Below are 26,925 nucleotides of genomic sequence, written 5' to 3' on the forward strand. Positions count from 1 at the left end.
TATTTTAGTCCTTTTAAATTCTTCTGGAAAAGTGTATAACTGGACTCTGATGTGCAAAACATTGCACATTCGTAGCATCAGTGCCATCCTGTAAGTTTATTACATAATGTAATATAAAAGGAATGTAGATGAAGCCAAAAGATCCACATCTGGAAACAGTTAAAGTTGGCTTACTTTGCATATTCTCAAAGAAACAAGCTAGCTACCTGCTAAACCACAGAAGGAGTTTAATGTCTCCCTTCTCAGTTCTGGTAGGACTTTTTCCTGCAGATTTTGATCCCTTTAAATGCAGAAACACTTAGTAAAAATAGTTTCTCTGCTCACTACAAGGTGCATGTTCACAGTTTCCCTGAGCTTTTCAGTGCAAATCTGCCCACAGCGGGAGCTTCTGCTGGCTGCTAGCTTTCTGTGGTCCTGTCAGTTTTGAGGGGTGGAGTAGAAGGAGTGGTGCTGGTTGCTCTGGTCTGGAGGATTGTTGGCGAACAGGAGAGGAGCCGTCTCTGATCCATACCAGCTGGGAACGAAAGACCATCATTTAAACAAATCCACAGCTTTTTCAGCTCTCTGTGAATCCAATGTGTCTGACGTGGTGGTACCTTGGGGTTGAAGGTGTCCCGCGATCCCATGGCGCTGGTATCTCATCATCACTTTCTTGAGGGTCATCAAAGAAATACGGACGAGGCAGAACCCGGTTGTTGATGGCCATGGTGCTAGTCTGTGAGAAATGGAAAAAAATCAACAAATGAAATGCCAGACGGAAAGACTTGTGTCTCACAGGTTTGGTCCGGTCTGATGCCTGTCAGGCGGACTGATCACCTCCTGAGTGGGCCGGCGAACTCTAAAGATGACGATGAGGAGGCTGGTGGGGAGCAGCTCCCATATAAACAGGATGGCGCCGAAGGCCAGGTAACCTCTGTCGCCGAGTTCGCTCCGCAGGTCAGCCTGAAAACATGCAGAACAGGCGAGATTATCAGTCCCATCAGCAGCGACCTGCAGGACCTGAAGAAACAAGCTGAACCCGCCGACTAGACGGTCACCTGGTCGGAGACGTTGTACCAGTCGTAGTTGAAGGACTCCACCCGATGGTTCTGGGACAGAAAGAGGGCCGTCAGGTTGTAGCAGGCTCGGCTGGCAAACAGGAAGATGACTGCAGCTCCCAGCGCCGCCGTGCGACACACCGTGGTGCCCTGAACGGGTAAAACAGATCCGTCACACAACCGCTGACACGATTAATTCATCTGCATTAATTAACAAAATGGCAGAACTCGAGTTCTCATTTAACCTTCATCAGGTCTACGTTCTTGTCTCTCGTCTGAAATGACAAACCAACAGAAGTGTACCTTCCCAACGACGAGGGGTGTGTGTGTAACCTGCGTCTCTACAGGAAGCGGAAACGTGCCAGATTACTACAGACATGTCAGAAACGAGGTGTGTGTTACTGCGTCAGAGGAAAGTCACCTGGAACACTGGAACATTTATTTTATTTATCCCTGCCAACAGACAAAACAAAGCTATTTAGAGTCAAAAACAACTTCTGAATGATGAGATAGCAGCGCGACTCATCCAGGTAACGAGCGAAGCAATACGGGATGAGTAATGGTGCGAAGGCAGAAGCTAAAGCTGAACCTGAGCAGGTTCACAGATGTTTCAACTGAAGTATGTCCATGAAGATTCACCTGGCCCCAGATGTGCCAGACTAGAAATATAATTATATTTCACTGCTGGGGAAAATGATTGATCGCAGCAGCCTATTGGTCGATGTCCATGATTGACACCTCAATCAACCAATCACAGCCCAAAGAATAAAGCACACCTTAGAAAGATCCATAATGTTAGAGAGAGAAGTAAACCCTAAACAAGCAGAATCTTCATGATTCAACTGATGCAGCCACAGCGGAACACATCAGCTGTGTCTCTTCCCACCAGAATGGACAAGACGACCAGACGAAGCTCCAACGGGAACGTAGGATGTCTTTATGTTTTTGCTCCATATAACTGCTTGAGGTTTGAACTGTTTTATGCTGAGATTCCCACCATCAGCATCTTGTCATGCTACATGTTGGCATTGCTGCTGCTGAGTAAAAGTACGGTTGTCCCTTCGTCTCCTGCGCAGCAGAAACTCGTGATTTGCGGCCATAAATCCCACAGTTCCCAAAATGCAACACAATCCAGCTGTAATGAATTTTTGGCTAAAGCAGATGACATCAGAGTGATGTCATCTGCTTGCACCTGCACAGCCACAGCCGACGTTACACACCTGTTGCTCCAGGTTACATAATGACAAATGTTTATTACGTCCACTAAGGAGGTTGTGTTTTACCCTGGTTTACCTTGTTTATGTTCCAGTAAACTCAGAAAGTTCTGGACAGATTTTAATTAAATGTTCAGGAGTTGTTGGAAACATGAAAAGGTGGTGATTCGGATCCCCGTTTGGATCCAGGAACTTTCTAAAGGCCTTGGCGGAGGTTTGACCTCTCCGAGTGCTTTTCTAGTTTCTGTGTTTTTTCACTGTATCGCTATGGTAACAGTTTTTTACCGTACTGCTATCGTGGTTTTCATTCTTTGCATTTTAACAGGGAATATTGTGAGGTGGGAAAAAAGAGCCAGCAGCCCTCCATATCAGCATCTGCGTCCAGCTGGACTCCAGCACCTTCCCTCTACTGTTGGTTCTCTCTCTCATATGTAAGTTGCTTTGGATAAAAGCGTCTGCTACGTGACTGTAGAACAGAATGGAACCAGTGTTTGGCGCACCTTGTTGATCAGGTAGGGGGTGGCGGAGTGCGAGTGTCTGGTCAGGAGCAGCAGCACGGCGGCCAGCAGCACGGCGGCCACGATGAAGAGCAAGTCATTAACTATAACCCGAACCAGGACCAGATTCCAGGTCCTCTCCCCCGACTCAGAGCTGCTGCCGCGGTCTCCCAGAGATGCACACACCACGTTGACGCTGAGGAAGATGATGCTCAGCGTGCCGTAAACACACCTTGCTGCCCATCTGAGGAACATACACACACACACACACACACACAGTAGTTTGTGGGGATCAGATGCAAAAGAAACCCATGCAGCATCAGCCCACAAACATCCTTCCAGAAGAGATGCAAAGCTTTCTAAAAGAGTTTGAATCTTTATTTAACAAAAATGAGATCAAAACTTCTAATTTTACCAGTGTTTTCTTCTTCATTTATGCCGCATCTAGATAATATAAACACATTTAAACTCTGATTCCAGCAACGCTAAAACAAAGCTACAAGAGAAAAAGGATTTTCACGATCAGAAGATTACTGGTGAGGGTGTCAGTATTTGGTATAAAAGAGGCTGAGGCTATTAAAACAGAAAGCAGGTTTTGACTCTCCACTTTGCACTGAACTCCATCAGAGACTGATCGATAAGTTCTTCTACATGTGCAGGACAAAATGTGGAACGACTTTAGGGGTTTGAGGAAACACCAGTTTGTACCACAGACTGTATAATAAAAGATGGGCGGAGCCTCCGTGACGTCACCCGTAGGTTTCTGAAGAGCTGAGTTGAACCTCGGTGGGCGGTTCCAACCATCACCATCTTGGCAGGGGCATGCATGTCGTCTCGCCCAGAAAATACAAATATGGGCAAAGAGGTGGAGCTGAGAGGGGGGCTGTGAGCGTCATGGTGGATGATTGACATCAAGTGAACTCCGAGCTTTCTGTAGCTAAGAGCTAACCGAGCTAACCCGGAGATAACAGGAGCTAACCAGCTAACGGAGGTGAGTGGGCTAAAGCTAAGTCACGTTGTTAACCGGCTAAAAACCACGGTTGTTCTACGTTCTTCTGACTTGAAGCGGGAGATCGGGTACCTGTCAATCAAAAGGACACGCCCCTAAATATGCCGAACTTCGAGATTAAATTACTTTTAAAAGGGCGAGTTAGAAAAAAATTCACTCCCCCCACAGTTGTCATGAAGGTAAACCTGACCTATTAAACCTAAAATGGATTTTTGTACCAGGATGTAAACATGTTTATTACTGCTGTAAACATGTTTATTTCTGCTGTAAACATGTTTATTCCTGCTGTGAAGTTGGTCTTTTTAACATGGGAGTCTATGGGGATTTGCTGTTTTGCCGCCCCTAGTGGATGAAGGGGGAACTGCAGTTTTATGCACTTCTGCGTAGGCTTCACTTTTAACCTCCGGAGGCTCCGTCCGTGTTTCATATACAGTCTATAGTTTATACTCAGTTTAAAACTGCTGTTGGACGATGTGCATTATAAAGGGTGGTGCCACCATGATAAATACAGGGACATGTTCTCAGGAAAAGTAAGTTTCCCTCTACACCATCTGGTTTCCAGGCTGCCTGGACATGATACTTGCCGGTTAAATACAACTGGTTTTAGTGGCTGAGTGAAACTTACAGTCTTCTGCTCGCTGGTGAGTTGAAGGTCTCTGTCACTTTGAGTAACACCTGGAGTACGATACAAGCATAAAGACAGGAAATAAAACTGCAGGCAAATCAAACACTTTTCGGTCTTCTCTGAAATCTCCGTTTTATCCGTTAAACTGTTAAAACTCTGCTAGCTGCAGACTCTCCTGAAGGCTTTCCCTTACAATCAACAATTTCACAGAAACGTGAAACTCTGGGGGCTAAACTGTGATGGTCATGTGACCCTCCAGCTGATCTATGGAGGTTTTCCAGCGTTTCTATCCGTCCAGGAGGTTTACAATCCAGACACAACATGTAGTGTTTATTCAGAGACTCTAGATGGTAAATCCACCATTATTTTCATCTTCCATCTTCATCACCATCACTACCATGTTGCTAAGAGACCTCTATTTTCACCTGGACATGATGATGAAGACACTTCCTGTCAGACTTTCCACCAATCAGAGAGCTTAAATTGACGGTAACGTCCAATCAGGAGCAGCCAAAGATCAACAAGAGATGAGAAAAGCAGGAAAATAATGATCCTCTATGGCTGGAATAAAGCCAAGAAGACGTTTGGGATGCAGCTGAGGTGGAGGTGCTTTAGAGAGGATAGCAGGCAGATAGTAGCAGGAAGACGTGTGGAAACATGGAAACAGTGTGTGTTTAGTTATAACTTCAGTTGCTCTTTATGCTGCTTTATCTGTTCATACATTTATTTTACATCATTTTAGCCTCAGAATCTGACAGCTGAGTTTGTCCTCCTGGAAAAAGAACGACTGAACAGTGACTGTGATTATAATGAGCTAAAAAGTTTCCTGGTTTGTATTTCTGTATTCAGCTTCCCTGCAGCCTTACCTGAGTGAAATACAGATTTATCAGGCTGAGAGTGAAGAACTGCAGACACACAGGGAAACAGTAGAGCAGCCAGAAGGCCGCCACAGGGAGGTGGTTGGCTTCCAGGGAGTTATGGAAGTAAAAGGAGAACAGCGTAGTGCGAAGGGCGGCCCACAGCAGGCAGAGGAACAGGAAGGCGCTCTGGTAGCTCCATCTCTTATGTCTGTAGAGGAAGAGCAGCCACAGCTGCACATACACCACCAGGAAGAGGCCCGCGTACAAAGTGGTGTAGAGGATGGTGAAGCCAAGCTGGACGGACGGGGCGACTGCCGGGTGCAGGGGCGCCGGTGGTGGCAGGGTGGAGGAACTGGAAGGAGGAGCAGCTGCAAATGGCGCCTCCATTGGAGCGCTGGCAGGATCAGTGACCTGCCTTCATCACAGAGAATCTTCTCTGGCTGAAGGCTTCACGTGGAAGACCTGAGAACAGTGACGGGATGAAGATCTAAGACTGGGAAACGTGGCAACACAGAGAGAAAAGCTGAGCTAAATCTGCAGCATTTTCTGGATGAACTGATCATCAATGTGATAAAAACAACGTGTCACACCGACACGGTCCTGACAGCAAACACAAGTCGCTCCAGAGGACTGTAGATCAGATTATAAAATATATCATTTAAAAACACACATACATATGTTGGAATAAACTGACTTCAGATCCTTTTTCTAAACTCTGTCATGTTGTGATCCTAGATATTTTAGGCTAATTTTTATGTTAAAAATACTGATGATACATTTTACACAACATCATGTCATCAACTGCCTTCGTGGTGTTAATATTCATCTGTCCAGTTGGTTTACATTTCCTACTGAGAATTTAACGTTATAAAACCAACAAACGTGACGAATATGCAAAGTTAAACAGCTAATAATTCTGAAGATTCAAAGCAAGTTTTTGCAGCAGTGATTAAAGGCAGTGCAGGATCATTTTAAGTCAGATAATTTTGTATTAGATGATCACATCGGATCTGGTTTACCTCTTTGTCTCCACTCTGTCCTGCTATCTGTCACTCAGAAACTGTTCAGAGCCAAATGTGTTAACAGATACCTCAGTTAAGGAGGAGAGAGGAGAATAATATGAATCACAGATGTCTTATTTAATACGCAAACAGATCCCAGAACAAGAGAGCAAATTTAAAGAATGAAAACAAATCTAATTTGGGTTTTGTTATGTTAAAACTTATCTGTTATAAAAAAATTTTTAGCAGTGTAACTTAATAGTCCTCTTGTCTACAATGTTAGAAAATATATTATTGTGAGGAAACATCATAAAACAGCAGTTTATCCAGACATACCTCTTCTGAGGACAGACTGCTGAAGAAAAGTCAAACAAAAGCATCAAAAGCAGGATTTTTTGGACAAAATCCATTTTTAAAAAATGCTTTACAATTCTTTACCAAATAGCAACGATTACTTTGAAATATATAAATACGCACACACACATATACATATATATGTATATATACTATATATATTATTGTATGTGTGTGTGTGTGTATATATATATATATATATATATATATATATATATATATATATATATATATATATATATATATATATATTTAGTAACAGTATTAAATGGCGAAATAAATTATGTTTCATTATTGATTATTATAAACAATCACACACCTGGATATAAAAATATTCCAGTTACTCAACAGTGTCTTCTAGTGTCGGAAAATACCCTTTATCATGTAATGGCTTGGAAATATCTTATCTGTTTATAAATTCATTAAATTTTGAAAGTGTTTTCCTGCCTCTGTAACCTTTGAAACCTTTAGGAGCAGGCCTGCTTGTTTTACTTTGGTCTTTGGAACATAAACAACCGGTTGCTCAGTTCAATCTGCTCAACAGCTAACTGAAGCTAACACTGACTACCAACGCGAGCTTTACTCACTAATGCTGGCGAATTGTATTTGTGTTTTGCTTTGTCATAAAATATATCAGCATAACCTACTGTATTGATTTAAGACCAAAACAAACCTTATATTTAGATGAAGCTCCAGGATGCGACGGTAATCTGTCGTTTCCGTGTACATGAACTGCGTAACGTCAGATGGGCGGAGTCAACGTGTTGATCCCAACAGCCAATCAGAGACGACAGGAAATCGTGGTGCGTAACGTCTGATGGGCGGAGTCAACGTGCTGATCCCAGCAGCCAATCAAAGACGACAGGAAATCGCGGTTGCTTCAAGTTGTTGTTTACTTCTATTCAAACAAGACGCGTTCAAATCAGATTCGGATATCCAGTCTATGAATCTAAAATAAAGGAAGCTAAATGGCGGATTTATTCCCCACAGATCTGCATTAACCTGTAAAAAGTTGGCTCTCGCCGAAGTTGCAGACAAACGCGACTGCCGTTTACGTTACGTTCCGTTGCGTCCGTTAGCCGCGTGGCACCAAGGTGCTGTCGTTTTCCTTTAAAGCGCTCCGGGATGCCGATGGTACTGCGGCCCAGACGCTCCATCCGCTCCGCTCCGGAGAGTGAGGTTGAGTTACAGGCAACACCGAGAAGAGCGACCCGCCTTCAGGGGAGAGTCGCGCTCGAGGTGGGTACGCTTTTCCGCCTCCTCTTCCTCCGATGCTGCGAAGAACTTCGCACGCGGCAGGAACTTCGCACGCGGCAGGAACTTCGCATGCGGCCACGTAGCTCGCCTGCTGACGTCAACCGCCGCGACGTTTGCGGTTATTTCCATCAAGGATTAACCAGCAAGCGTACTGGTTTTAAAAGCAACGCCTTAACTGGTTTTAAATGTACTTCATGATTCAGCAATTTTAGCACTTAGCTTAGATTATTTGTTTCGAGCTAACGTAAAGGAAACGCTGAGGTATTTGACAGTAACTTATAAAATACTGCACTATAGTAAGTTTATTTTTCTTTTACAGACAGTTAATGAGCTGATAAGTTTGTTTGAAAAGTTAATTTGTTTATATACATTGTTTAGTCAGATCCAATCGCCTGCTGTGTGTTAAGTACAACATGTTGTAGCACGCTTTTACAACGTTGCTGCAGTCCTTGTCCTTGTTAAGTGGTTTTTCTAACCATGTGGTCCTGTCAGGAGGCCGATGAGACAGAATCCTCTGAGCCTGTCCCAAGCAGAGTGATGGAGAGAGATCAGACTGAGCTGCAGGAGGAAGAAGCTGCTGAGGAGGCAGATCTAACGGTGAGCTATAGTCCCAAACAACAGATGCACACTGTGCTCTGCAGAGCTGCATGCAAGGCCTGGAGTCTGGCACAGTTTTACCCTTTGGCGAGAGAAATAATGCAGGAAATATACAGCTTTGTCATCTTTACAGGGTGTAAAACATGCATACAGTCATTGCTAATTCCAGTTTGTACTGTAGATTTAACAACATAGTTTAATTCAACACTTTCGGCCTTTTATATTTTAAATTTTTGTTTGTGTCAAGCTCTGCAACGGGCTGGCAACCTGTCCAGGTGTACCCTGCCTCTGTATACTGCTGGGATAGGCTCTAGCTCCCCTTAATCAGACTAAGTGGATCAGATAATGAATGAATGTTTATATCAACACCACATCATGAAGGAAAAATCCTAAATACAAATGCTTATGTAGAGAATGAAAATAAATCATATAGTACTAAAAGCATATGGAAGTTAATAATAATTATAATAATGTAAATTAAAATGTTTAAGTGTTGGCCCTTCTTTCTTTTGATAGTAATAAAAATAGAGTAAAGCCAAATCTTATGCTCTACAGTTCAGTTCCTTACTTGTTGATGCTGCTTGTGTTTTAAAAAGAGTTACAGATCTGTCTACAGTAGGGCTGTGACGATATGCTTTCGTCCTGATTCAATTCCGATTTTTTGGTGATGATTCTATTTAAATTGCGATTCTCACAATTCTTCAATATTGCTGATTTTTGTAGATTAAAAAGAAAATAAATGTATAAAACTTTTTTTTACTCGTTATTTTTCTTGATTTAAATCTGGAAAAAACAACACAGTAGCCAGATCATCATTCTGCTATAATGCCCAAGAAGACAAGTTAAAGGATCAATAAAAATAATAAAAATGACGAAAATTATATAATGGATTGTTTTCATTTATTTGAAAACAAACCATTTTAATGAAAAAAATCTATTTTAAAATTGTGAAGCAAAAAGAATCCAGATTTTTTATTTTTCCATTTGATTTTCCTACCCCTAGTCTACAGGCAGTTTGGTAGGGTTGTGAAAATCAAGTCAAAAATCTGGATTTTTTTTTGCTTCACAATTTTTAAACAAATATAAATAATATATTTGTCATTTTTTTATTGTTTCCATTGATCTTTTTACGTTTCTTCTTGGGCATTATAGCAGCAGAATGATGATCTGGCTACTGTGTTCTTCTTTTTTACTATTCAATTCAATTCAATTCAATTCAACTTTATTTATATAGCGTCAAATCACGGCAATGCCATCTCAAGACGCTTTACAGACAGAGGGGAAAACATAATGAAGGCCAATTCATAACAGCCTATATAAGGAAACCAACAGATTGAGTTGAGTCCAACTCAATCTCCCATCCTGAGCAAGCACACTGGCAACAGTGGGAAGGAAAAAACTCCCTTTTAACAGGAAGGAAACCTCCGGCAGAACCCGGCTCAGGACAGGCAGCCATCTGCCTCTGCTGTGTGGGGGGAAGAGGACAGAAAGACAACAGACAACAGGAACTGCTACTCCCGGCCAGGGAGACCTGCTGAGACAGGAGACATACATGTTAATGATGCAACACTGTTATGGGGGGGGGGGGGGTAAAAGAAAGAGATAAAGAGAAAAAGAAAGAAGCTCAGTGTATCAGGAAATGTCCCTCAGCAGTCTAAACCTATAGCAGCATAACTAAGGGATGCTAACCATCCCTAGCTATAGGACTTATCAAAAAGATAAGTCTTCAGCCTAGTCTTAAAGGTGGGGAGGGTGTCTGCTTCCCTAACACTAACTGGGAGCTTATTCCATAAGAGAGGGGCCTGATAACCAAAGGCTCTGCCTCCTGCTCGGCTCTTTGAGACTCTAGGAACCACAAGTAAGCCTGCAGTCTGCGAACGAAGTACTCTGCTTGGTATATAAGGAACAATGAGGTCTTTGATATATAGTGGTGCCTGGTTGTGGAGGGCTTTATATGTAAGGAGAAGGATTTTAAATTCTATTCTAGATTCAACAGGCAGCCAATGAAGAGAGGCTAAAACTGGAGAAATATGATCTCTCCTGCTGGTTCTGGTCAGGACTCTGGCTGCAGAATTCTGGATCAGCTGAAGGCTTTTCAGGGCATATTTAGGACAGCCCAGTAATAGAGAGTTACAGTAATCTAGTCTCGAAGTAACAAAAGCGTGAACCAGTTTTTCTGCATCACTCCGAGACAGAATGTCCCTAATTTTGGCTATATTACGTAAATGAAAGAAGGCTGTTTTAGTAACCTGCTTAATATGTGGGCCAAAGGACAGGTCAGGGTCAAATATTACTCCAAGGTTTCTCACTGTAGCACTGGAAGCTAAAGTAATGCCATCCAGGTTCATTACAAAACCGGAAAATTTAGCTCTGAGTTTTTCAGATCCAACGAGAATGACTTCAGTCTTATCTGAGTTTAAGAGGAGAAAATTTCTAGACATCCAAGTCTTTATGTCTATGAGACAATTTTGTAGCCTATTGGGCTGATTTGTTTCATCTGGTTTAAAGGATAAGTATAGTTGAGTATCATCTGCATAACAATGAAAGTTTATTCCATGCTGTCTAATAATTTTGCCTAAAGGGAGCATATATAGTGTGAAGAGTATTGGTCCAAGTACAGACCAATGGAAAATCAATTTACTAATGGAAATCAAGAAAAATTGTTAGCAAAATAAAAGTTTTTTCTTAAAAAATCAGCAATATCGAAGAATTGTGAAAATTGCTAAATCAAATCGGCACCCAAAAAAAAACGGAATCGAATCATCCATCCATCCATCTTCTTCTGCTTATCCGGGGTCGGGTCATGGGGGCAGCAACCTAAGCTGGGAAACCCAGACTTCCCTCTCCCCAGCCACATTTGCCAACTCTGCGGGGGGGATCCCGAGGCGTTCCCAGGCCAGCCAAGAGACATAATCCCTCCAGCGTGTCCTGGGTCTTCCCCGGGGTCTCCTCCCAGAGGGACGTGCCTGGAACACCTCACCAGGGAGGTCCAGGAGGCATCCGGACCAGATGCCCGAGCCACCTCAACTGGTTCCTCTCGATGCGGAGGAGCAGCGGCTCTACTCTGTTCTCCTCCCGGATGACCGAGCTCCTCACCCTATCTCTAAGGATGAGCCACCCTGCTGGTGCTTTTGTCGAATCAGGACAAAAGCATATTGTCACAGCCCTACAGTTTGGTGCCATGTATAGTCCGTTACCATAGTAATGCAGGTGGTATGTGGGTTAGCATTGTCTTGCTGAAAGAGGAAAGGCAATCCCTGAAAAAAGCATCTGAATGGCAGCATAAAACCAGTCATCCTTCCGTTTTTTCCAAGAAAGTACATTTTAACTTCCAGTGATTTCCACTACACAGCTTTGCCTTCACATTTTATTTTATTTTTTTATTTTACTTCGGGGTGGCCAAGAACCTGGAGATCACATCCAGTCCATTCCAGGTTTCTGGCTCGTCTCCTGTGTAGTTTTTTTTCCACATTCCTTGAAAGCAGAGTATGTTTTTATGAAGATATAACAGCATTTCTCAGTGTCAACAAGTTGCTGGTTTTCTTTGTACTATTGTCAGTAAAACATTTTAACTGGTAGGAAACACAAAGCCAACTTAATCCTACATTAAACTTAGTTAGGATATAAACTTAAAACACTTTAATTCAGTTTTGATTGTGTTTTTGTTTTTTATAAACTTTTATTTTATTAATAATGTTTTTTCTCCATTATTATGTCTGAAAAATGAACTTTTTTGTGTTTCTGTTTTCATTTCACAAACTCCGTAGGACCTCATCCGTTAAAGGAAACCTCTGTTGGAGACTTTGTTGATGAGTTCTGTTTTTCTTGTTTTGTTTCATTTATTAGCAACAATAATTTTTTATTTTATTAAATAACTTTTTTTTTTCTTCCCTTTTTTTCTTTTACTCTAAACTCAACTTTTTCCATTTCTGTGCAAATATAAGAACGAACTGTAGTTTAATCTGACTTCCGTCTGAACTCTAAATTAATGATGCCGTAGCCACGGTAACGCAGCTGTTATGTATGTAAACAAATGCTGCCGGGCTGATGTGCATCGCTCCAGAAAGCTCATTTGAATATGTGTGTCTACGGCGCTGCGCTGTGGCAGGTAAACTGTGGACCAGTTTTGGTGTTAATCGTATATATAATGGTATAAACTACTAACATGATGCTTTTCAGGAGGAACATGCAGTACACGTGCTCGGCGGAATCCCGGATCTACAAGTTAAACATGTTTTTTCTTCCTCAGGAACTGAAGCATTGTAGCGTCCTGCTGGATCGTCTTCAGCCTCATGACAAAGCTGGAAGAAAGGAACTTGAAGATCAGGAAGACATGAGTCGTAAAGGCGTGAAACTGGTTTCTCGTATCCCTACTTTCCAGAAACGGCCCGGCAGCACCACTCCGAACCCGGAGCTGCCTCTTCCCAAAAAGGAAACCTCTGTCCACGCGGCTCCGCCTGCTGAGAAAGCTGCAAGTGGAAGCATGGAGGGGTCGAAGGTCAGACCGCCTGAGGTCAGAGAGACTGCACTCCCCCCGCCGTCTGTCCGTGTCCCCAGAGTCGGCGTGGAAGCTGCGTCCGTCGTCACCAGCGCAGATCAAAGTGCTGCAACAGCATCACCCTGCTCCATCATCCCTGCACCCAAAAGCCGGAGTCTCCCCGAGTCTGTTCTGTGTCACCTGATGACTGCCAGCCCCAGACCCCCCCTCAGACTAGACCCAGAAACCAGCAGAACTTCAGAGGCCCAAGCTGATGCCGGTTTTCTGCCATGCGAGGGCTCCGTCAGCGAGAAGCTACAGGAACAGATGGCCTCCTCTGGAGATGCTGAAAAGCCCGCGGAGACCGTCCCCAGCTCGGAGACCGTCCCCAGCTCGGAGACCGTCCACAGCTCGGAGACCGTCCACAGCTCGGAGACCGTCCCCAGCTCGGAGACCGTCCACAGCTCGGAGACCGTCCACAGCTCAGAGACTAGCCGAGTGGAAGACATTATGGACGAGGAGCCCCCGTGGGAGACGGAGCCCATGAAAATGGCTGAACTGAAGGACAGCAGGTCTTCATCAGAGGCTGAGAGTGAGGATGACCTGGACGGTGAAGAACCAGAGCACGTGCATCGTGAAGCGCTCATTAATCAACCAGAGTTTCCAAATCTTACAGAAAAAAAGGCAAATATGGACGAATCCCCCTCCGGCGTGGAGGATCGGGTGAAAGCGAGCTCAGCCGAGTCGACTCGGGTGAGTTACGTTCCGGCTCGGATCGGAGAACTTCCTGATGCTGCTGCATCCATATGAAGGAGGAGTTTCTCCACACCCAGTAGGACTCTAACTGCAGCGGTGTTGTAAAATCCCTCCCTTCTTGTGTCACAGAGGTCAGGATGCTCCAGTTTTTCCCTCCGCTGCCTCCTGCCCGCCATCCTGCTGCTTGTGGGTGGCGTCGGTCTGCACGTCTGGCAGTACGGGCTTCCTCTGTCTGTGTCTCAGCTCTCAGCTCAGCTGGAGCTGCACTGGCTGGAGGGCTTCGGCTTCACGTCCGAGCCCTGCAGCACGGACTGTCGGTAGGCAACACACTTATCACATCTGTTTTCACCTGTTATTACACCTAATCTCACCTGTTATTACATCTGTTTTCACCTGTTATTACACCTAATCTCACCTGTTATTACATCTGTTTTCATCAGTTATTACATCTGTTTTCATCAGTTATTACACCTAATTTCACCTGTTATTACATCTGTTTTCATCAGTTATTACATCTGTTTTCATCAGTTATTACACCTAATTTCACCTGTTATTACATCTGTTTTCACTTGTTATTACATCTGTTTTCACCTGTTATTACACCTAATTTCATCAGTTATCGCATCTGTTTTCATCAGTTATTACACCTGTTTTCATCAGTTATTACACCTAATTTCACCTGTTATTACATCTGTTTTCACTTGTTATTACATCTGTTTTCACCTGTTATTACACCTAATTTCACCTGTTATCACATCTGTTTTCATCAGTTATCACACCCGTTTTCACTTGTTATCACATCTGTTTTCATCTGTTATCACACCCGTTTTCACCTGTTACAACCGGTGCTATTCACTTTGCCCTCCTTGTGTTTCAGCGTGCATCTGGTGGAAAGCATCCCAGCGGGCCTCTACAAGTCCTCCCCTCTGTCCAGGTCGAGCATCGCGGACAGCTGGCTGCACCTGCTGGACAGAGCCAACAGCTCGGTCCACATCGCTGCGTTCTACTTCACCCTGCAAGGTAGCGATTTGGATTCCACGGAGGCCTCAGACTCTCAGGTCAGTGCAGCGAACACCATGAGTCATACACATAAACCGTGTCGATCAGGTGACTGTAGCTGTTCAGGTGTGCTCTGCAGGGGAGGAAGGTGTTTGAGCAGCTGAAGAAACTTGAATCCAAAGGCGTGAAACTCCAGATCGCTGTCAACGCCCCCCAGACGTCGACCCAGGACACAGCAGAACTGGCTGCAGCAGGTGAGAACGTCCGCTCCTTACCTTAGATTCATTACTCCTTTATTTCACAAACCTGCAATAATTCCACCTTTTCTGTGTTTTGTGAACAAAGTAACTAAATAATAAAACTGCAGCAGGTTTATGGGTTCAAAGTTCTTTATGCAAAAGATAAAAGCATTGCAGCCGAGTGCAGGAAGCATCAATAAGTTCATTAAAAGATAAAAAAGACGTTGAATAAAAAGCTGAAATAAAGCAGATAAAAAGTTCCAGTGGGAGGAATGAACTCCAACAGAAAAGCTAAACTGCCTCCAGGTTTGCTTCTGACCGGGAACAGAATGTAGACCTGACCCTGAGGGGCCGGATGAGGGATCTGCTTGGTTCATAACAAACCGGAAGATCTTGAGTGCATTTCTGTCCTGAACCTTCCAGTGTTTTATAAACCAGCAGCAGGATCCAGAAACCAGCCTAAAGATCTGAGGATCCACTTTCTGGTCTCAGTGAGGACTGGATCTGTAGTGTTCTGGACTGACTGCAGCTGTCTGGTGGACTTAGGGAGACCTGGAAGGTCTTACAGTAGTCTGGTCTGCTGGAGAGAAATGCAGAAATCCTGCTGAGTCATCAGTCCTTTAATCCTCCAGATGTTCTTTACGTGATAAAATGCGACGTTACATCTGCATCGGTGTGACCGCTGAGGTTCAGGTCCGAGTCCAGGACTAGACCCACATTTCTGGTTGTTGGTTTTGAAGACTTCTTCCTGGCTCCAGAAGCCGTTGGTTTAGTTTTGTCTTCATTAAGCAGAAGGAGGTTCTGGCACATCTAATCTTTGATTTAATCAATGCATCTGATGGGTGTTTGATCTGATCAGACCTTTGTCTCCTGGTGAGCCGGTTAGACCAAGAAGTCTTCTTTTAGCTTCATCCCCCTGCTGGCTGCCGTACCTCTGCTACGGGGACTCGGGAGGCTTCTGCCTCTTTTCCATCAGTACCAGCTTGTCTCAACGTAACTCGTCTCAGATTGGTCCGGTTTCTTTTCCATTACAGTTTAGTACCCGGTCTAAAATGGGCGGGGTTTGTGTGAAATTGCTGTGACGTCAGTGTTGTGCACGACAAGCTCTATAACAACACAGGACCTAGAGGCAACCTGCTACTTGGTCTGCGGCTCGCCGGTCGCCGACCATAAATCGTCTCCATCTGTTGGAACCACTTCCAGTCTCGTCTGTTTGATCCACTCCGACCATCGTGGTCCTTGACCTGCCGATAGTCAGTTTAGAGCTTTTTCAGCTTCTCTCGACGCTGCTGGAAACTCCGTTGCTAGCCGCAGACGTCGAGTCGGAAAGTTCTTGATTGATATTTTCATGGACCACGGACTTTTGTTGCACCATTGCTTGTTGTAACGTAAACAACTTGTGAGTTGGAGTCGCTCTTCCAGTGATGTCACTCCCTGACCTCTGATTGGCCGCGGCCCTGACCAATAGCAGCATGCAGTCTGGCGACGTCACACACAACCCGACTCGGCTCACTTAGAACCTGGGCTGAGGAGTTACAGAAACAGTACCGGTAAACGGGTCCAAAAGCCGCGTGGAAAACCCTCCAAACCGAGTTAAGCTGAGATGAGCTGATACTGATGGAAAACGGCCAGTTGTGGAAAACATCTCTGTAGCTCGGACCACCGCCGTCCTTCAGCAGAAAACACATGAACACTACAGGAACGGTGGAAATAAAGATGGAACATCTGGATCTAAGAGTTTCTCCTACAGATAAACACCGAGGGGAAAAAAGCTTCGACTTCAGCAAGTCGATCGAGTTTAAGAGTTAAACTTTTAGGTTGGGTGGCGGGATTCTAACTTCTACTGACCTGCAACGTGTTGGGTTTGGTAAACGTCGTCGTAACGCGGTGACTGAACACGGAGAACATGGTTTCCCACTCTAACACGCCTCTTCTGCAGCAAGGCAACACAGGGACGGGTCTCAGCCCGTCCCTGCATCGTATCCGGAGGGTCTGTGGTTTAACCCTCCGTGCGGTCTGACAGGTGCAGACGTCCGAGAGGTGGACCTCAGTGCTGTGACTGGAGGCATCATACACACCAAGATGTGGGTGGTGGACCAGAAGCACTTCTATCTGGGCAGCGCCAACATGGACTGGCGCTCTCTCAGTCAGGTACGGCAGCTTCCTGTGGCCAAAAAGGGCTTTACCAGTATGGTCCTGTTCATCTCCACGCAGGCTTTTAGTGGATTCAGACACGCTTCCCTTCTACGTTACTGTTCAGTATCATTCAGTGACCTCTGACCTCAGGTTAACGCTTCCTCCTGCAGGCCAGACGGATCGAACCGTAACGGACAGTCGCTCAGAAAAAGGTCTTTGTTTGGATTAGTTCTCTATAAAAACCACATTACAGATTTTATAATGAGCCTGATTAAGGTGGACACCAGCTGATGGACGATCCGTCTCCGCTGCGGCTGCAGGAGACACGCTGCAGCTGTCTGCTTCATCTGTCCTCTTCTTCTAACACCTGACCAAGGTGAAGGAGGTCGGTCTGTCCCTGGAGGACTGCAGCTGCCTGGCTCAGGATGCTCTTCGGATCTTCGGGGTGTACTGGAGCATCGGGGGGGTGTTGAACGGTTCCCTACCGCCGTACTGGCCCGCCCGGCTCTCTGCCCTGTCCAGCTCAGAGAAACCGCTGCATCTGAAGCTCAACGGAATCCCTGCTCAGGTCTACCTGGCTGTAAGTAAAACGTGACCCCGCCCCTCCTTTCTCAGCGAATTTGGGCTTTTTACACGTTTACTCACAAACATTCATATCTGTGCATTTTTAAATACTCAAATTTCACACACACACACACACACACAGGGGCAGTGTAGCTGCTAGGGCTGGGCGATACGACCAACATCTCATATCCTGCAGCGATCTCCTTCCATCTGGGGGAACTCTGGCCGTATGACGTCCCACAGGTAAATACCTGCTGCAGCGTTTGGTCTGGAGTTTGTTCTGAGCTTTCTCCTCCACTTTACGCTGCTTTTGCTGGTCGACTCAGTTCTTTATTCTGGATTCTTTATCCTGATTCCTGCAGGTGATAAAATGAGTTAGTTGTGTCGGAGTCCGTTGTTGGGAATGTGAGCTGGTCTGTTGTCGGTTCCACGTCGCTCTTTTTATATCCAAACTGCAGAAATTTCCCTCTTTTAGGACCAAACTCATCAGTTTGGGTTGGCTGCTCATCTTTCAGTGCAGTGTGCTGTGGGAGATCATCAGGTGTGCCATGAGAAAAGATCCAGTTTCACCTAACTGGTCTGGAAAGCAGCTCTGTGTTCGTCCAACAGGCTCATGGAGAAAGATTATAAAATTCCTTTTTCTTGCTGTTTATCTGATTTCTTTTCAAGACTATATGGATTTTATATGAATAATTTAGGCTTTAGCAGATTGTTTGTGGTGTGCCTTGTGATTCTTTCACTGGGGAAAAGTACCTCGGCTCAAAAAAGGTTGAAAAACACAGTTTCAGTGAATTATCCTCTGAAACACGTCTGCTACCGTCTTCCTCCCGGTTTGTTTATGTATCGCAGCGTGCCGTAAAGCGCATCTTGTCTGATCCAGACGACATATATCATATCGCCCAGCCCTGACAGCTGCTATGCTACATGCTAAGCTAAGTTGGTGTCTCTGAGGACGACCTGTCCTGCTGTTGCACATCGAACACAGAAAGATGAATGTTTACAGCTTGTTGGGTAAAACCTCGCCGTGCTGAAGCGACATTAATCCTTCAGGTTGCTCTGATGTCTCTGAGGGACAGCGGGACATGTAGGCTGTAGAAACACCTCTGATGTGTCTCCTGCAGAGCGCTCCTCCACACATCTCAGCCCGCCACCGCTCTGACGATCTTTCCACCATCTTGTCTGTCATCGATGACGCCCGGAGGTTTGTGTACGTCTCCGTCATGGACTTCCTACCGCTCTCCGAGTTCACGAAGCCGCTGAGGTGGGGTCGGCTCGCAGGTCTGCACCAGATCTTCACAGCTGCACTGTGCTTGTAAACGTAACGTCTCGGCTTCCCTCCCAGGTTCTGGCCCGCCATCGACTCACGGCTGCGTGCCGCGGCGTGCACCAGGGGCGTGGAGGTCAGACTGATGGTCAGCTGCTGGGACCACTCGCCAGCCTCCATGTTTGTCTTCCTGCAGTCTCTGCTGGTGCTCCGCCGCCGTCCGCTGGAGTGCAGCGTAGACGTGGTACGACGTTACTCTTATCTTTCCACCGTAAAGCTCAGCCTTCTGACGGCGAGTGGGAGGAGCTTCAGTCTTGTCTCGTCTCTTCGTAGAAAGTGTTCACGGTGCCTTCAACAGCCGAGCAGAAGAAGATCCCGTTTGCTCGCGTCAACCACGCCAAGTACATGGTGACGGACAGGGTGGTGTACGTCGGTAAGCTGGAGAAGCAGGAATAAGTCCTTCTGGTTCTGCTTCTTCTGACTGCTTTCCGTCTGCAGGGACGTCCAACTGGTCGGAGAACTACTTCACCCACACCGCCGGCGTGGGCTTGGTGGTGAACCAGACGGGCTCGGCGGTGGAGGAGGGCCAGCAGACCCTGCGGAGCCAAGCCGAGGAGCTCTTCCTCAGAGACTGGGACTCGGAGTACGCCAGCAGGCTGTCCACCGACGGCGTGGACGTCTGTCCCCGTCTTTAATAAAGCGCATTGCATCCTGCTTCTTCCCGCTACTTGATCCGTAGCCGACGTGTGCAGATCCAGTTCTCTGTGGTTCTAATGCTGCTGCTACTGGCTGCCTTACTTTGTATTTTTATACTTTGTTTCTTTTAAACGCTCTGATTTTACTCGTGGTTTACAACGGTTTGCACGTTTTATGCCTGGAGCATTTTGTACATTTTACCTTGAAGCGTTGTGCCAAGCTGGAGACCAAAGCAATGTTTTCGCCGCAGCTCGTCGTGTATTGAAACGATCTGTTGTGTTTATGCAGCAACACTAAATGTGTGTTTTATTCCTTTCTGCTGGATGAGTCAGAAATCCAGTTTCTGCCACTAAAGTTTAGATTTAGTTGTGAATGTGAGAAGCGTCCGCTGATCATCGCAGCTGTTTCCTGTCATCACACATCACACTCCTCTTCCTGCCATCTGCAGCCGGGTCGGCATGGCAACAGGAGGACTTCCTGACAGACGGCAGGATGTTGCAGTGAGAATAAAATCTGCTTCTGGAAGCTGGAAATGACTTCATTTCTTTCTGCTCAGATGCTTAAAGTTTAAAACACTGTTTCTAAATCTAGTTTTCTCCTCTTGCTGAGGAGCAACGCTGCATTCACTGTACCATGATGTCCTTTTCCCCCCGTTTACCTGCAGACACTTGCAGAAGTTTTTATTTTAACTGGGTAAGGGGAGCGGTTAGTTAGTGGACGCCGTCATCTCCCTGCTTCTGTAAACCTGCTCTCATCCAGTTCCAGCAGGATACCTTCACAGCCATCTGGATTTATGACTCACACACCAGCTTGTAAGACGGAAAGGGGTGTGTGTGTGTGTGTGTGTGAGAGAGAGAGAGATGTTGGCGATGGACCTGACGCTCATTCAGACAAAATGTCAGTCGGTGTGGAAACACCGTTTACGCCCGGGGAGCCGAGGTGGAGGAATGCGAGCTCCTGAGTTCAGGAAGACGATCAGCTGGACGGGAAATGCAACACGAAGAGGCCGAGCAGAGCTCTGCAGCAGGAACGTCTGCAGCTGCGAAAACTGTCAGGGAAATGCTGCTTACTGGATATTTTCCCTGGAAACCAGTATTCCTGGAGACCTACCACCCTGCAGTGTTTCCCTGCTGCAACACACCTGACTCAAACCAAAGGCTCATTAACAGGCAGGTGCAGAAGTTTTTCATGTGAAACGCTAAACCCTGCAAGATGGGTTAGAGAACTAGGGCTAGAGTTACTGCAGGAAACCGCAGAGATGGTTGTGAGTTTAAATCCCAGTAGATCACCAGTTTCTGAACTTCTCATACCAACATGCCATGTTCTACGACACCAGGTCCCCTTTCTTCCTCATTCTGATGCTCACATTAAACTTGACCAGAGTTTCCCAACATTTTTTCCTTTAGGGACCCCCGTCATGCCCATACTAGCAAGACCCCCGTCATGCCCATACTAGCAAGACCCCCGTCGTGCCCATACTAGCAAGACCCCCGTCGTGCCCATACTAGCAAGACCCCCGTCGTGCCCATACTAGCAAGACCCCCGTCATGCCCATACTAGCAAGCTACAGACCCCCTTCATGTCTATACTAGCAAGACCCCCTCCCCACTGCGTAATGAAACCATGCTTAGTTTCACCCTTTAAAATATTTTCACCATAAAAACTTATTCTGTCTGAATCCTGACGGTCGACAGTTCAACATAAAACTTTTTCTTTTAATAAAATATGAACAGTGTAAACATGAATCCCACAGCTCTGCATGTTCTGCCCCCGGGGCAGACAGGACCCCAGGTGGATCACGTCTACATGACTAAATGCTGCCACGTGATTGGCTGATCAGACATTTGTGGCGACCCATAATTCCTGCTCGCAGCAAAGAAGCACTGCAAGATAAATTAGTTGCAGAGAAACACATGAATGGTGCTCGCCGAGGCTAAAATGAACTGGAGACGGAGTGTGTTTGCACTCTTTATTGCTGACAAACCGGTATTTTACACACAGAAAACTTGGTGCCTCTACCACCGTGATGACGTAAAACAGTCTGTGTGACCTCATGATGAACACTAACAATGGTTCAGTCTGCCAACATGACATGGAAACGTGCACAATATGCTGCGAATGACTCAATCCAACAATCACTTCACCTTTCTCTGCTTTATTTACACATTTGAGAAGTAACACTTTAACAAATCACTTATAATACATGCCTAACAAGCAGATCCAGCAAGCTGCAGCAGTGATGGAGGCTCAGAAAATACTTCCTTCTCCTGCTGCAGCTGCAGGTTATCACCAGAACGCCGTCGCTGCGGCACTCTGTTAACGTGTCCATGACTGTTTCTTCATCCATCCTGCTGAATCTGCAACGATGCATCAAGACAACTGAAGGCGAATGAGGACGCAGACGTCCTGCAGGATCTCCAGCAGCCATCTGAGTCCGTCAGCCGAATCCGTGTCAAACACACATCAGGTGTTTGCTGGGGTGATAAAACAAGGCGAGTGCCGTCGTCTTCTTATTCCATGGAGAGCTGCACGCTGTCTGTCTGCTGCTGCTGCTCGAACTTCCGGGCTACAAACAGAAAGTTTACTCACACAAGCTGAAGTAAAACAAACAGGCCAAAAAAACACAAAAAGACACTGATGGCGACGTGTTTTAAACTCTTCATTAAACATTTTCACTGACAAGCCTTTCCAGTTGCAACATGCACACATGGACAGGTAGGAACTCTTCTCTCACTGGAAGGAAAACTCCCAGCGGTCCCTGAAATAACATGAATCTGACAAACAGAAATAAATAAACTTCTATCAGATTGAACAAATGAAAGTCAGATGTTGCTTTTCAGCCACGTTTCAACAGAATTATATAAAAATAAAGTCATGAAACAAGCATGGACATGAGACCCATAACTTCATATTTTGTTGCTCCTCTCAGCAGGTATTCTGGCTCCTGGTGAGCAAACTGCTCCAGTTGCCTCAGGTTTCCAGACGCCATGTTTCAGCTCCTGCCACAGACGAGGCCACTGTAGAACAGTCCAATGTTTTCCTCTGGGCCCTTCTTGGTGTTTTTAGCCGAGTGTTTTGGCTCATTGTCTTGTTGCGGGAACCATGACCTGCAACAGGCCAAGCAGTCTGACACTGGCAGCACATTTCCCCCTAGAATCCCCTGATAGTCTTGAGATTTTATTGTACCTGCACAGATTCTAGACCCCCTATGCCAGATGCAGCACAGCAGCCCCAGAACACACCAGATCCCCCTCCATGTTTCCCAGCAGGGACGTCTTCTTTTCTCCATCTGAACTTGTATCTGATGTGGCTGAAAGTTTGATGTTTGTCTCATCTGTCTGTAGGACAATCCCAGAAGCTTGGTGGCTTGTCAACTTGTAGTTTGGCAAATTCCAATCTGGCTTTTATTTTATTTTCCTCTCCCATTAAGTCCAGTTTGGCTCAAACAACAACAGATGGTGCGATCTGACACTGATGTTCCTTCAGCTTGAAGTTCACCTTTAATCTCCTTAGAGGTCTTTCTGGGTTCTTTTGTTATCATTTGTATCATCCGTCATCAGTTTTCCTCCTGCAGTCCGGGGAGGCCGGCTACAGTCTCATGGATCTTAGATTTCTGAATAACATGCAGCTGCAGTCAGAGGAACATCAAGCTGCTTGGAGATGCTCTTATAGCTTTCACCTTTAACATGCAGGTCTACAGTTTTCTTTCTGACCTCCTGAGACAACTCTTTGCTTCCTCTGGTCCATGTTGACTGTGGTACAGATCATGTCAGCAAGCAGCACAGTGACTCCCTGTAGTCTGATATATAACCCACTGACGGACACCTGTGATGCTGATTGGTGGACACACCTTGGAGGGGTACCATCATTCTGTCCACGCCTGTTCCAAGAGTTTATTTTTTATATAATTCTGTTAAAGCCTGGTTAAAAAGCAACATCTGACTTTCACTGGTAATATTTCATCTGCATAACTGTGATTATTTTATGTTTAAAGTTCTGTAGTATTTGACCCAAACGGAGCAGATAAAAGCTGAACAGAAGAAGTCCAAGGCCCGGCCCCTGAGGGACTCCACGAGTCACGGCCTCTCGCTCAGATCCAAAGCTGCCGAACCAGTTAAGGAGCTCCAGAAAGTCCGACACAGTTTTCCAGCCAGTCCAACAGGATTCTCTGAGCTGCAGTGAATGCAGCATTGAGATCCAGAGGAACCAGGACTGATGCTTAACCAGAATCAGTGTTCAACCTACGACTAACCAGAGCTGTTTCAGGTCTGCGGTGAGGTCAGACGCTTGACTGAACTTTATCAAGATTCCCACTTTCTTTCATTAAGCTGGTTAAACACAACTTTCTCAGTTATCTTTTAAATGAAACAAAGGTCAGAGACAGGTGTGTAGTTGTTCCTGATGGAGGCATGTAGAACCCTTTTCTCCAGGAGAGGCTTCACAGCAGCTGTCTTCACCTGACGCCTCTGAACAGGAGACCCCATCCCACTGAGGGAAAACTTCATCTAAGACGTTCAGTAGCACTGAGAAGCAGTCTGGGGTGAAACTGTTGAATAGTAAATTGAAGTATCGTGGAATTTATCTGATGAAAAGTAAATCCACAAATCAACTGTTTTCTGTTCAATGTATTGACAATTTACAGATGTTGCCAGCGAGAGGTCTCGAGTGGTCTGCCCCCCGCTCAGGGTGTTACAGCCATCTTTAGGCATACACAAATAACTAGGGCTGGGAAAATTGAATAGAAAAATCGAAAATCGGGATTTTAAAATCTATTTTTTGTTTTTTTTAAAAATCTGTTAAATCTGTTAAAACAAAATCTTTTTTTTTAAATAAACCTATATAAATAACAAAAATCTATTTTTTTTTCAAATAAGCAAAAATAATCCATTATAAAATTTTTGTCAGTTTTGTTTTTATTGGTCTTAATAATTGTCTTTTTGGGCATTATAGCAGCAGAATGATGGTCTGGCTTATTGTGTTGTTTTTTTCTGATTGCAACCAAGAAAAATGACGAGAAAAAGAAAAGTTTTATACATTTTTTTGGTTTTTAATCTACAAAAATCAGCAATATCAAAGAATTGTGAGAATTGCAATTTAAATCAAATCGGCACCGAAAAAATTCGTAATCGAATCTGGACAAAAGCATATCATCACATCCCTACACATAACCTTTTCCTGGCAGCACTAAACAAAACAACTGACAGCTTTAAGATAACAACAGTTAAAGCTGAAACAGGCCTTGAACAGAACATTCAGTTTTATGCATGAACCTACTAAAGCAAGCTTTCTGAACTATGCAGAATATATATTTAGTACTACATGAAAGATCTTTAATAAAGGAGTAACATATTAAAACAACATTATGTGCATAAATTCCACCTCAGGAAGCTTACCTAAGGAGTACATCTCCAGCTGCTGCCGCAGACGGACCTTCTGCAGGCTGTCGTAGAAGTTGGGCTCCGGGCTGCTTCCAGCGGTGGGAGGCAGAGAGAAGATCCGCATGATCTTCCTCTTGTTTCTACTCACAACACACAGGTAGCCACATTTTATCAGGAACATCTCTGCATCGCTTCAAAGGTACCAGTAAAAGCGGGCTTACTTTCTGGCGTAGATGAGCAGGCCGAAGCTGACCAGTATAACCAGCAGGTACACGTTGGTGGCCTCGTTCCAGGCCTCGTGCACCGAGTAGTCTATAGACTCAGGCTCGTTCCCCATATTCCCGTGAGCACCCATCTGAAGTTATCTAAACTTGTCTGTAAATATGGAAATATAGTTACTAGTTTAGAGAAATTAGCATCGTTAGCTCCCGTTGGCTAACGACTAAGCTGCTGCAAACTGTAAACAGTGTTACGTCACTTCCGGGTTTCCTCATTACCATAATAGACGTCATATACATGGACGTCGCGTAGCATCACGCCGCCATCTTGGATGGGTCTCCTTGAGCCTCTAATGCATTTATTTGTAAGGTGTAGTTCCAACCACAAACTTCACGAATTTTCCACCAGTTTTTCTCACTGTTTGGTTTGTTAAAAATGACAGATATATTGTTATGATACTGATCATTGTAAAATATTAAAAAAAACAACGTGCTTTTATTCTAAAACATTTTTTATATGCTATTTAACAAAGACATAAGGTAGCTACAATATAAGTAAATGTATAAATGAATTCCATACTAACATATTTGATTGTTTATTGATGCATTTGGATTTATCTATTTTTATCTGGTCAAATGAATTATTATTCAACCTCGTGAAATGTAATTCCACACCATCTGCTTTTAATATTTTGCCGGGTATTGCAGACAAACAAATAAAGCCGGTAAAAACATAACTTCCTTGGCGGAGGTAAAACTCTCTCTGTGAAGCATCAATATATTTTTCTATAAACACCTCATAGGAGTAAAATTTATCATTTGCATTTAGTAGATTATTCACTGTGTGAACATTATTTATAATCCAGTTTTGTAGTAAAGTGTGTTGTTTGTGTGTAATATATACGAGTTGTTCCACAGAAAACAGTTATGTGGGAAAATTACATTGATCTGCAGCAAGACTGGAAAGCAAAGACCCATCCAATATGATGACGATGCTGGCTCACTCGCCAACGCTCAAGAGGCGTCTGCGTATCTATGATGTCTATGTGATATACTATGTTGCTTGTCTATGTTGCTGCTCCTACAGAAGCTAGAATAATTCCCCACAAGCTTATCTTTATTTAAAAGGTGGAGTAGATTGTAAAATTATTTAAATCTAGCAATAATTAATAATATATTTTATTAAAACAAACTCAAGTCCATAAAAGAACAAATAGAAGACAAAGAAGACACATAAACTCATAAAAAAATCATCAACAACAGCTAACATACATACATTTCAACCAGTGCATCCTCAGCCTGGATAAGTAACAGCAGCAACTTTCAGAAGGACTTGAGAGAGTTATAATCAGGGCCGGATTAAAAGTTTACAGGCCCCTGGGCCCAGAATGTTCCAGGGGTCCCCTTCCCCACCGCAACATGATGAAAAGTGTGAATGATACGCTGTGAAACAACATTTCTAACATCTCTCAGTCAGTGGTACCAATAGCAATACACTAGACACTGTGGTGTAACTATCTGGCTTTTATGTACATTTTGTTTCATGTCCAAAATGCTGGTGTTTGCCCCACATGGGCCCCAAGTGGGCGTGGGCCCCTGGGCCCGTCCCCATAATGCCCAGTGGATAATCCGGCCTTGGCTATAATGAGGCTGTTTGTAGAGTCGTCCAGACGTTGCATAAATTTAAACAATCAAATTTCTTTAAAAGTGCTTTGAGTGTTCTCACTCCTGTAGTGACAAACATCTG

The 26,925-nt window shown here is 44.7% G+C and overlaps 3 protein-coding genes across 3 annotated transcripts; 1 reads left to right on the plus strand and 2 right to left on the minus strand.

The window, feature by feature from the left end:
• Positions 1-376: 376 nt before the first annotated feature.
• gpr137 (G protein-coupled receptor 137) lies at positions 377-7,325 on the minus strand. The gene is made up of 8 exons (XM_079250322.1): positions 7,271-7,325; positions 5,249-5,704; positions 4,383-4,432; positions 2,752-2,992; positions 1,038-1,187; positions 817-942; positions 597-715; positions 377-514 (listed from the first exon to the last, which is right to left on the minus strand). The coding sequence occupies exons 2-8, from the start codon at positions 5,627-5,629 to the stop codon at positions 418-420; spliced, it is 1,164 nt and encodes a 387-aa protein (XP_079106448.1). The 5' UTR covers positions 5,630-5,704; positions 7,271-7,325; the 3' UTR covers positions 377-417.
• Positions 7,326-7,722: 397 nt separating this feature from the next.
• On the plus strand, positions 7,723-19,581 carry pld7 (phospholipase D family, member 7; the record flags this gene model as incomplete). Its single annotated transcript, XM_079250206.1, has 12 exons — positions 7,723-7,836; positions 8,347-8,451; positions 12,701-13,681; positions 13,814-14,001; positions 14,562-14,742; positions 14,823-14,937; positions 16,946-17,073; positions 17,435-17,638; positions 18,744-18,883; positions 18,965-19,130; positions 19,220-19,319; positions 19,385-19,581. The coding sequence occupies 12 exons, from the start codon at positions 7,723-7,725 to the stop codon at positions 19,579-19,581; spliced, it is 2,619 nt and encodes an 872-aa protein (XP_079106332.1).
• A 1,981-nt stretch (positions 19,582-21,562) lies between these two features.
• Positions 21,563-25,422, minus strand: smim19 (small integral membrane protein 19). Its single transcript, XM_079249871.1, has 3 exons — positions 25,182-25,422; positions 24,976-25,100; positions 21,563-22,148 (listed from the first exon to the last, which is right to left on the minus strand). The coding sequence occupies exons 1-3, from the start codon at positions 25,313-25,315 to the stop codon at positions 22,093-22,095; spliced, it is 315 nt and encodes a 104-aa protein (XP_079105997.1). The 5' UTR covers positions 25,316-25,422; the 3' UTR covers positions 21,563-22,092.
• Positions 25,423-26,925: the final 1,503 nt, after the last annotated feature.

Source organism: Telmatherina bonti, assembly GCF_933228915.1.
Source record: "Telmatherina bonti genome assembly, chromosome: 12".
Lineage (NCBI taxonomy): Eukaryota > Metazoa > Chordata > Actinopteri > Atheriniformes > Telmatherinidae > Telmatherina > Telmatherina bonti.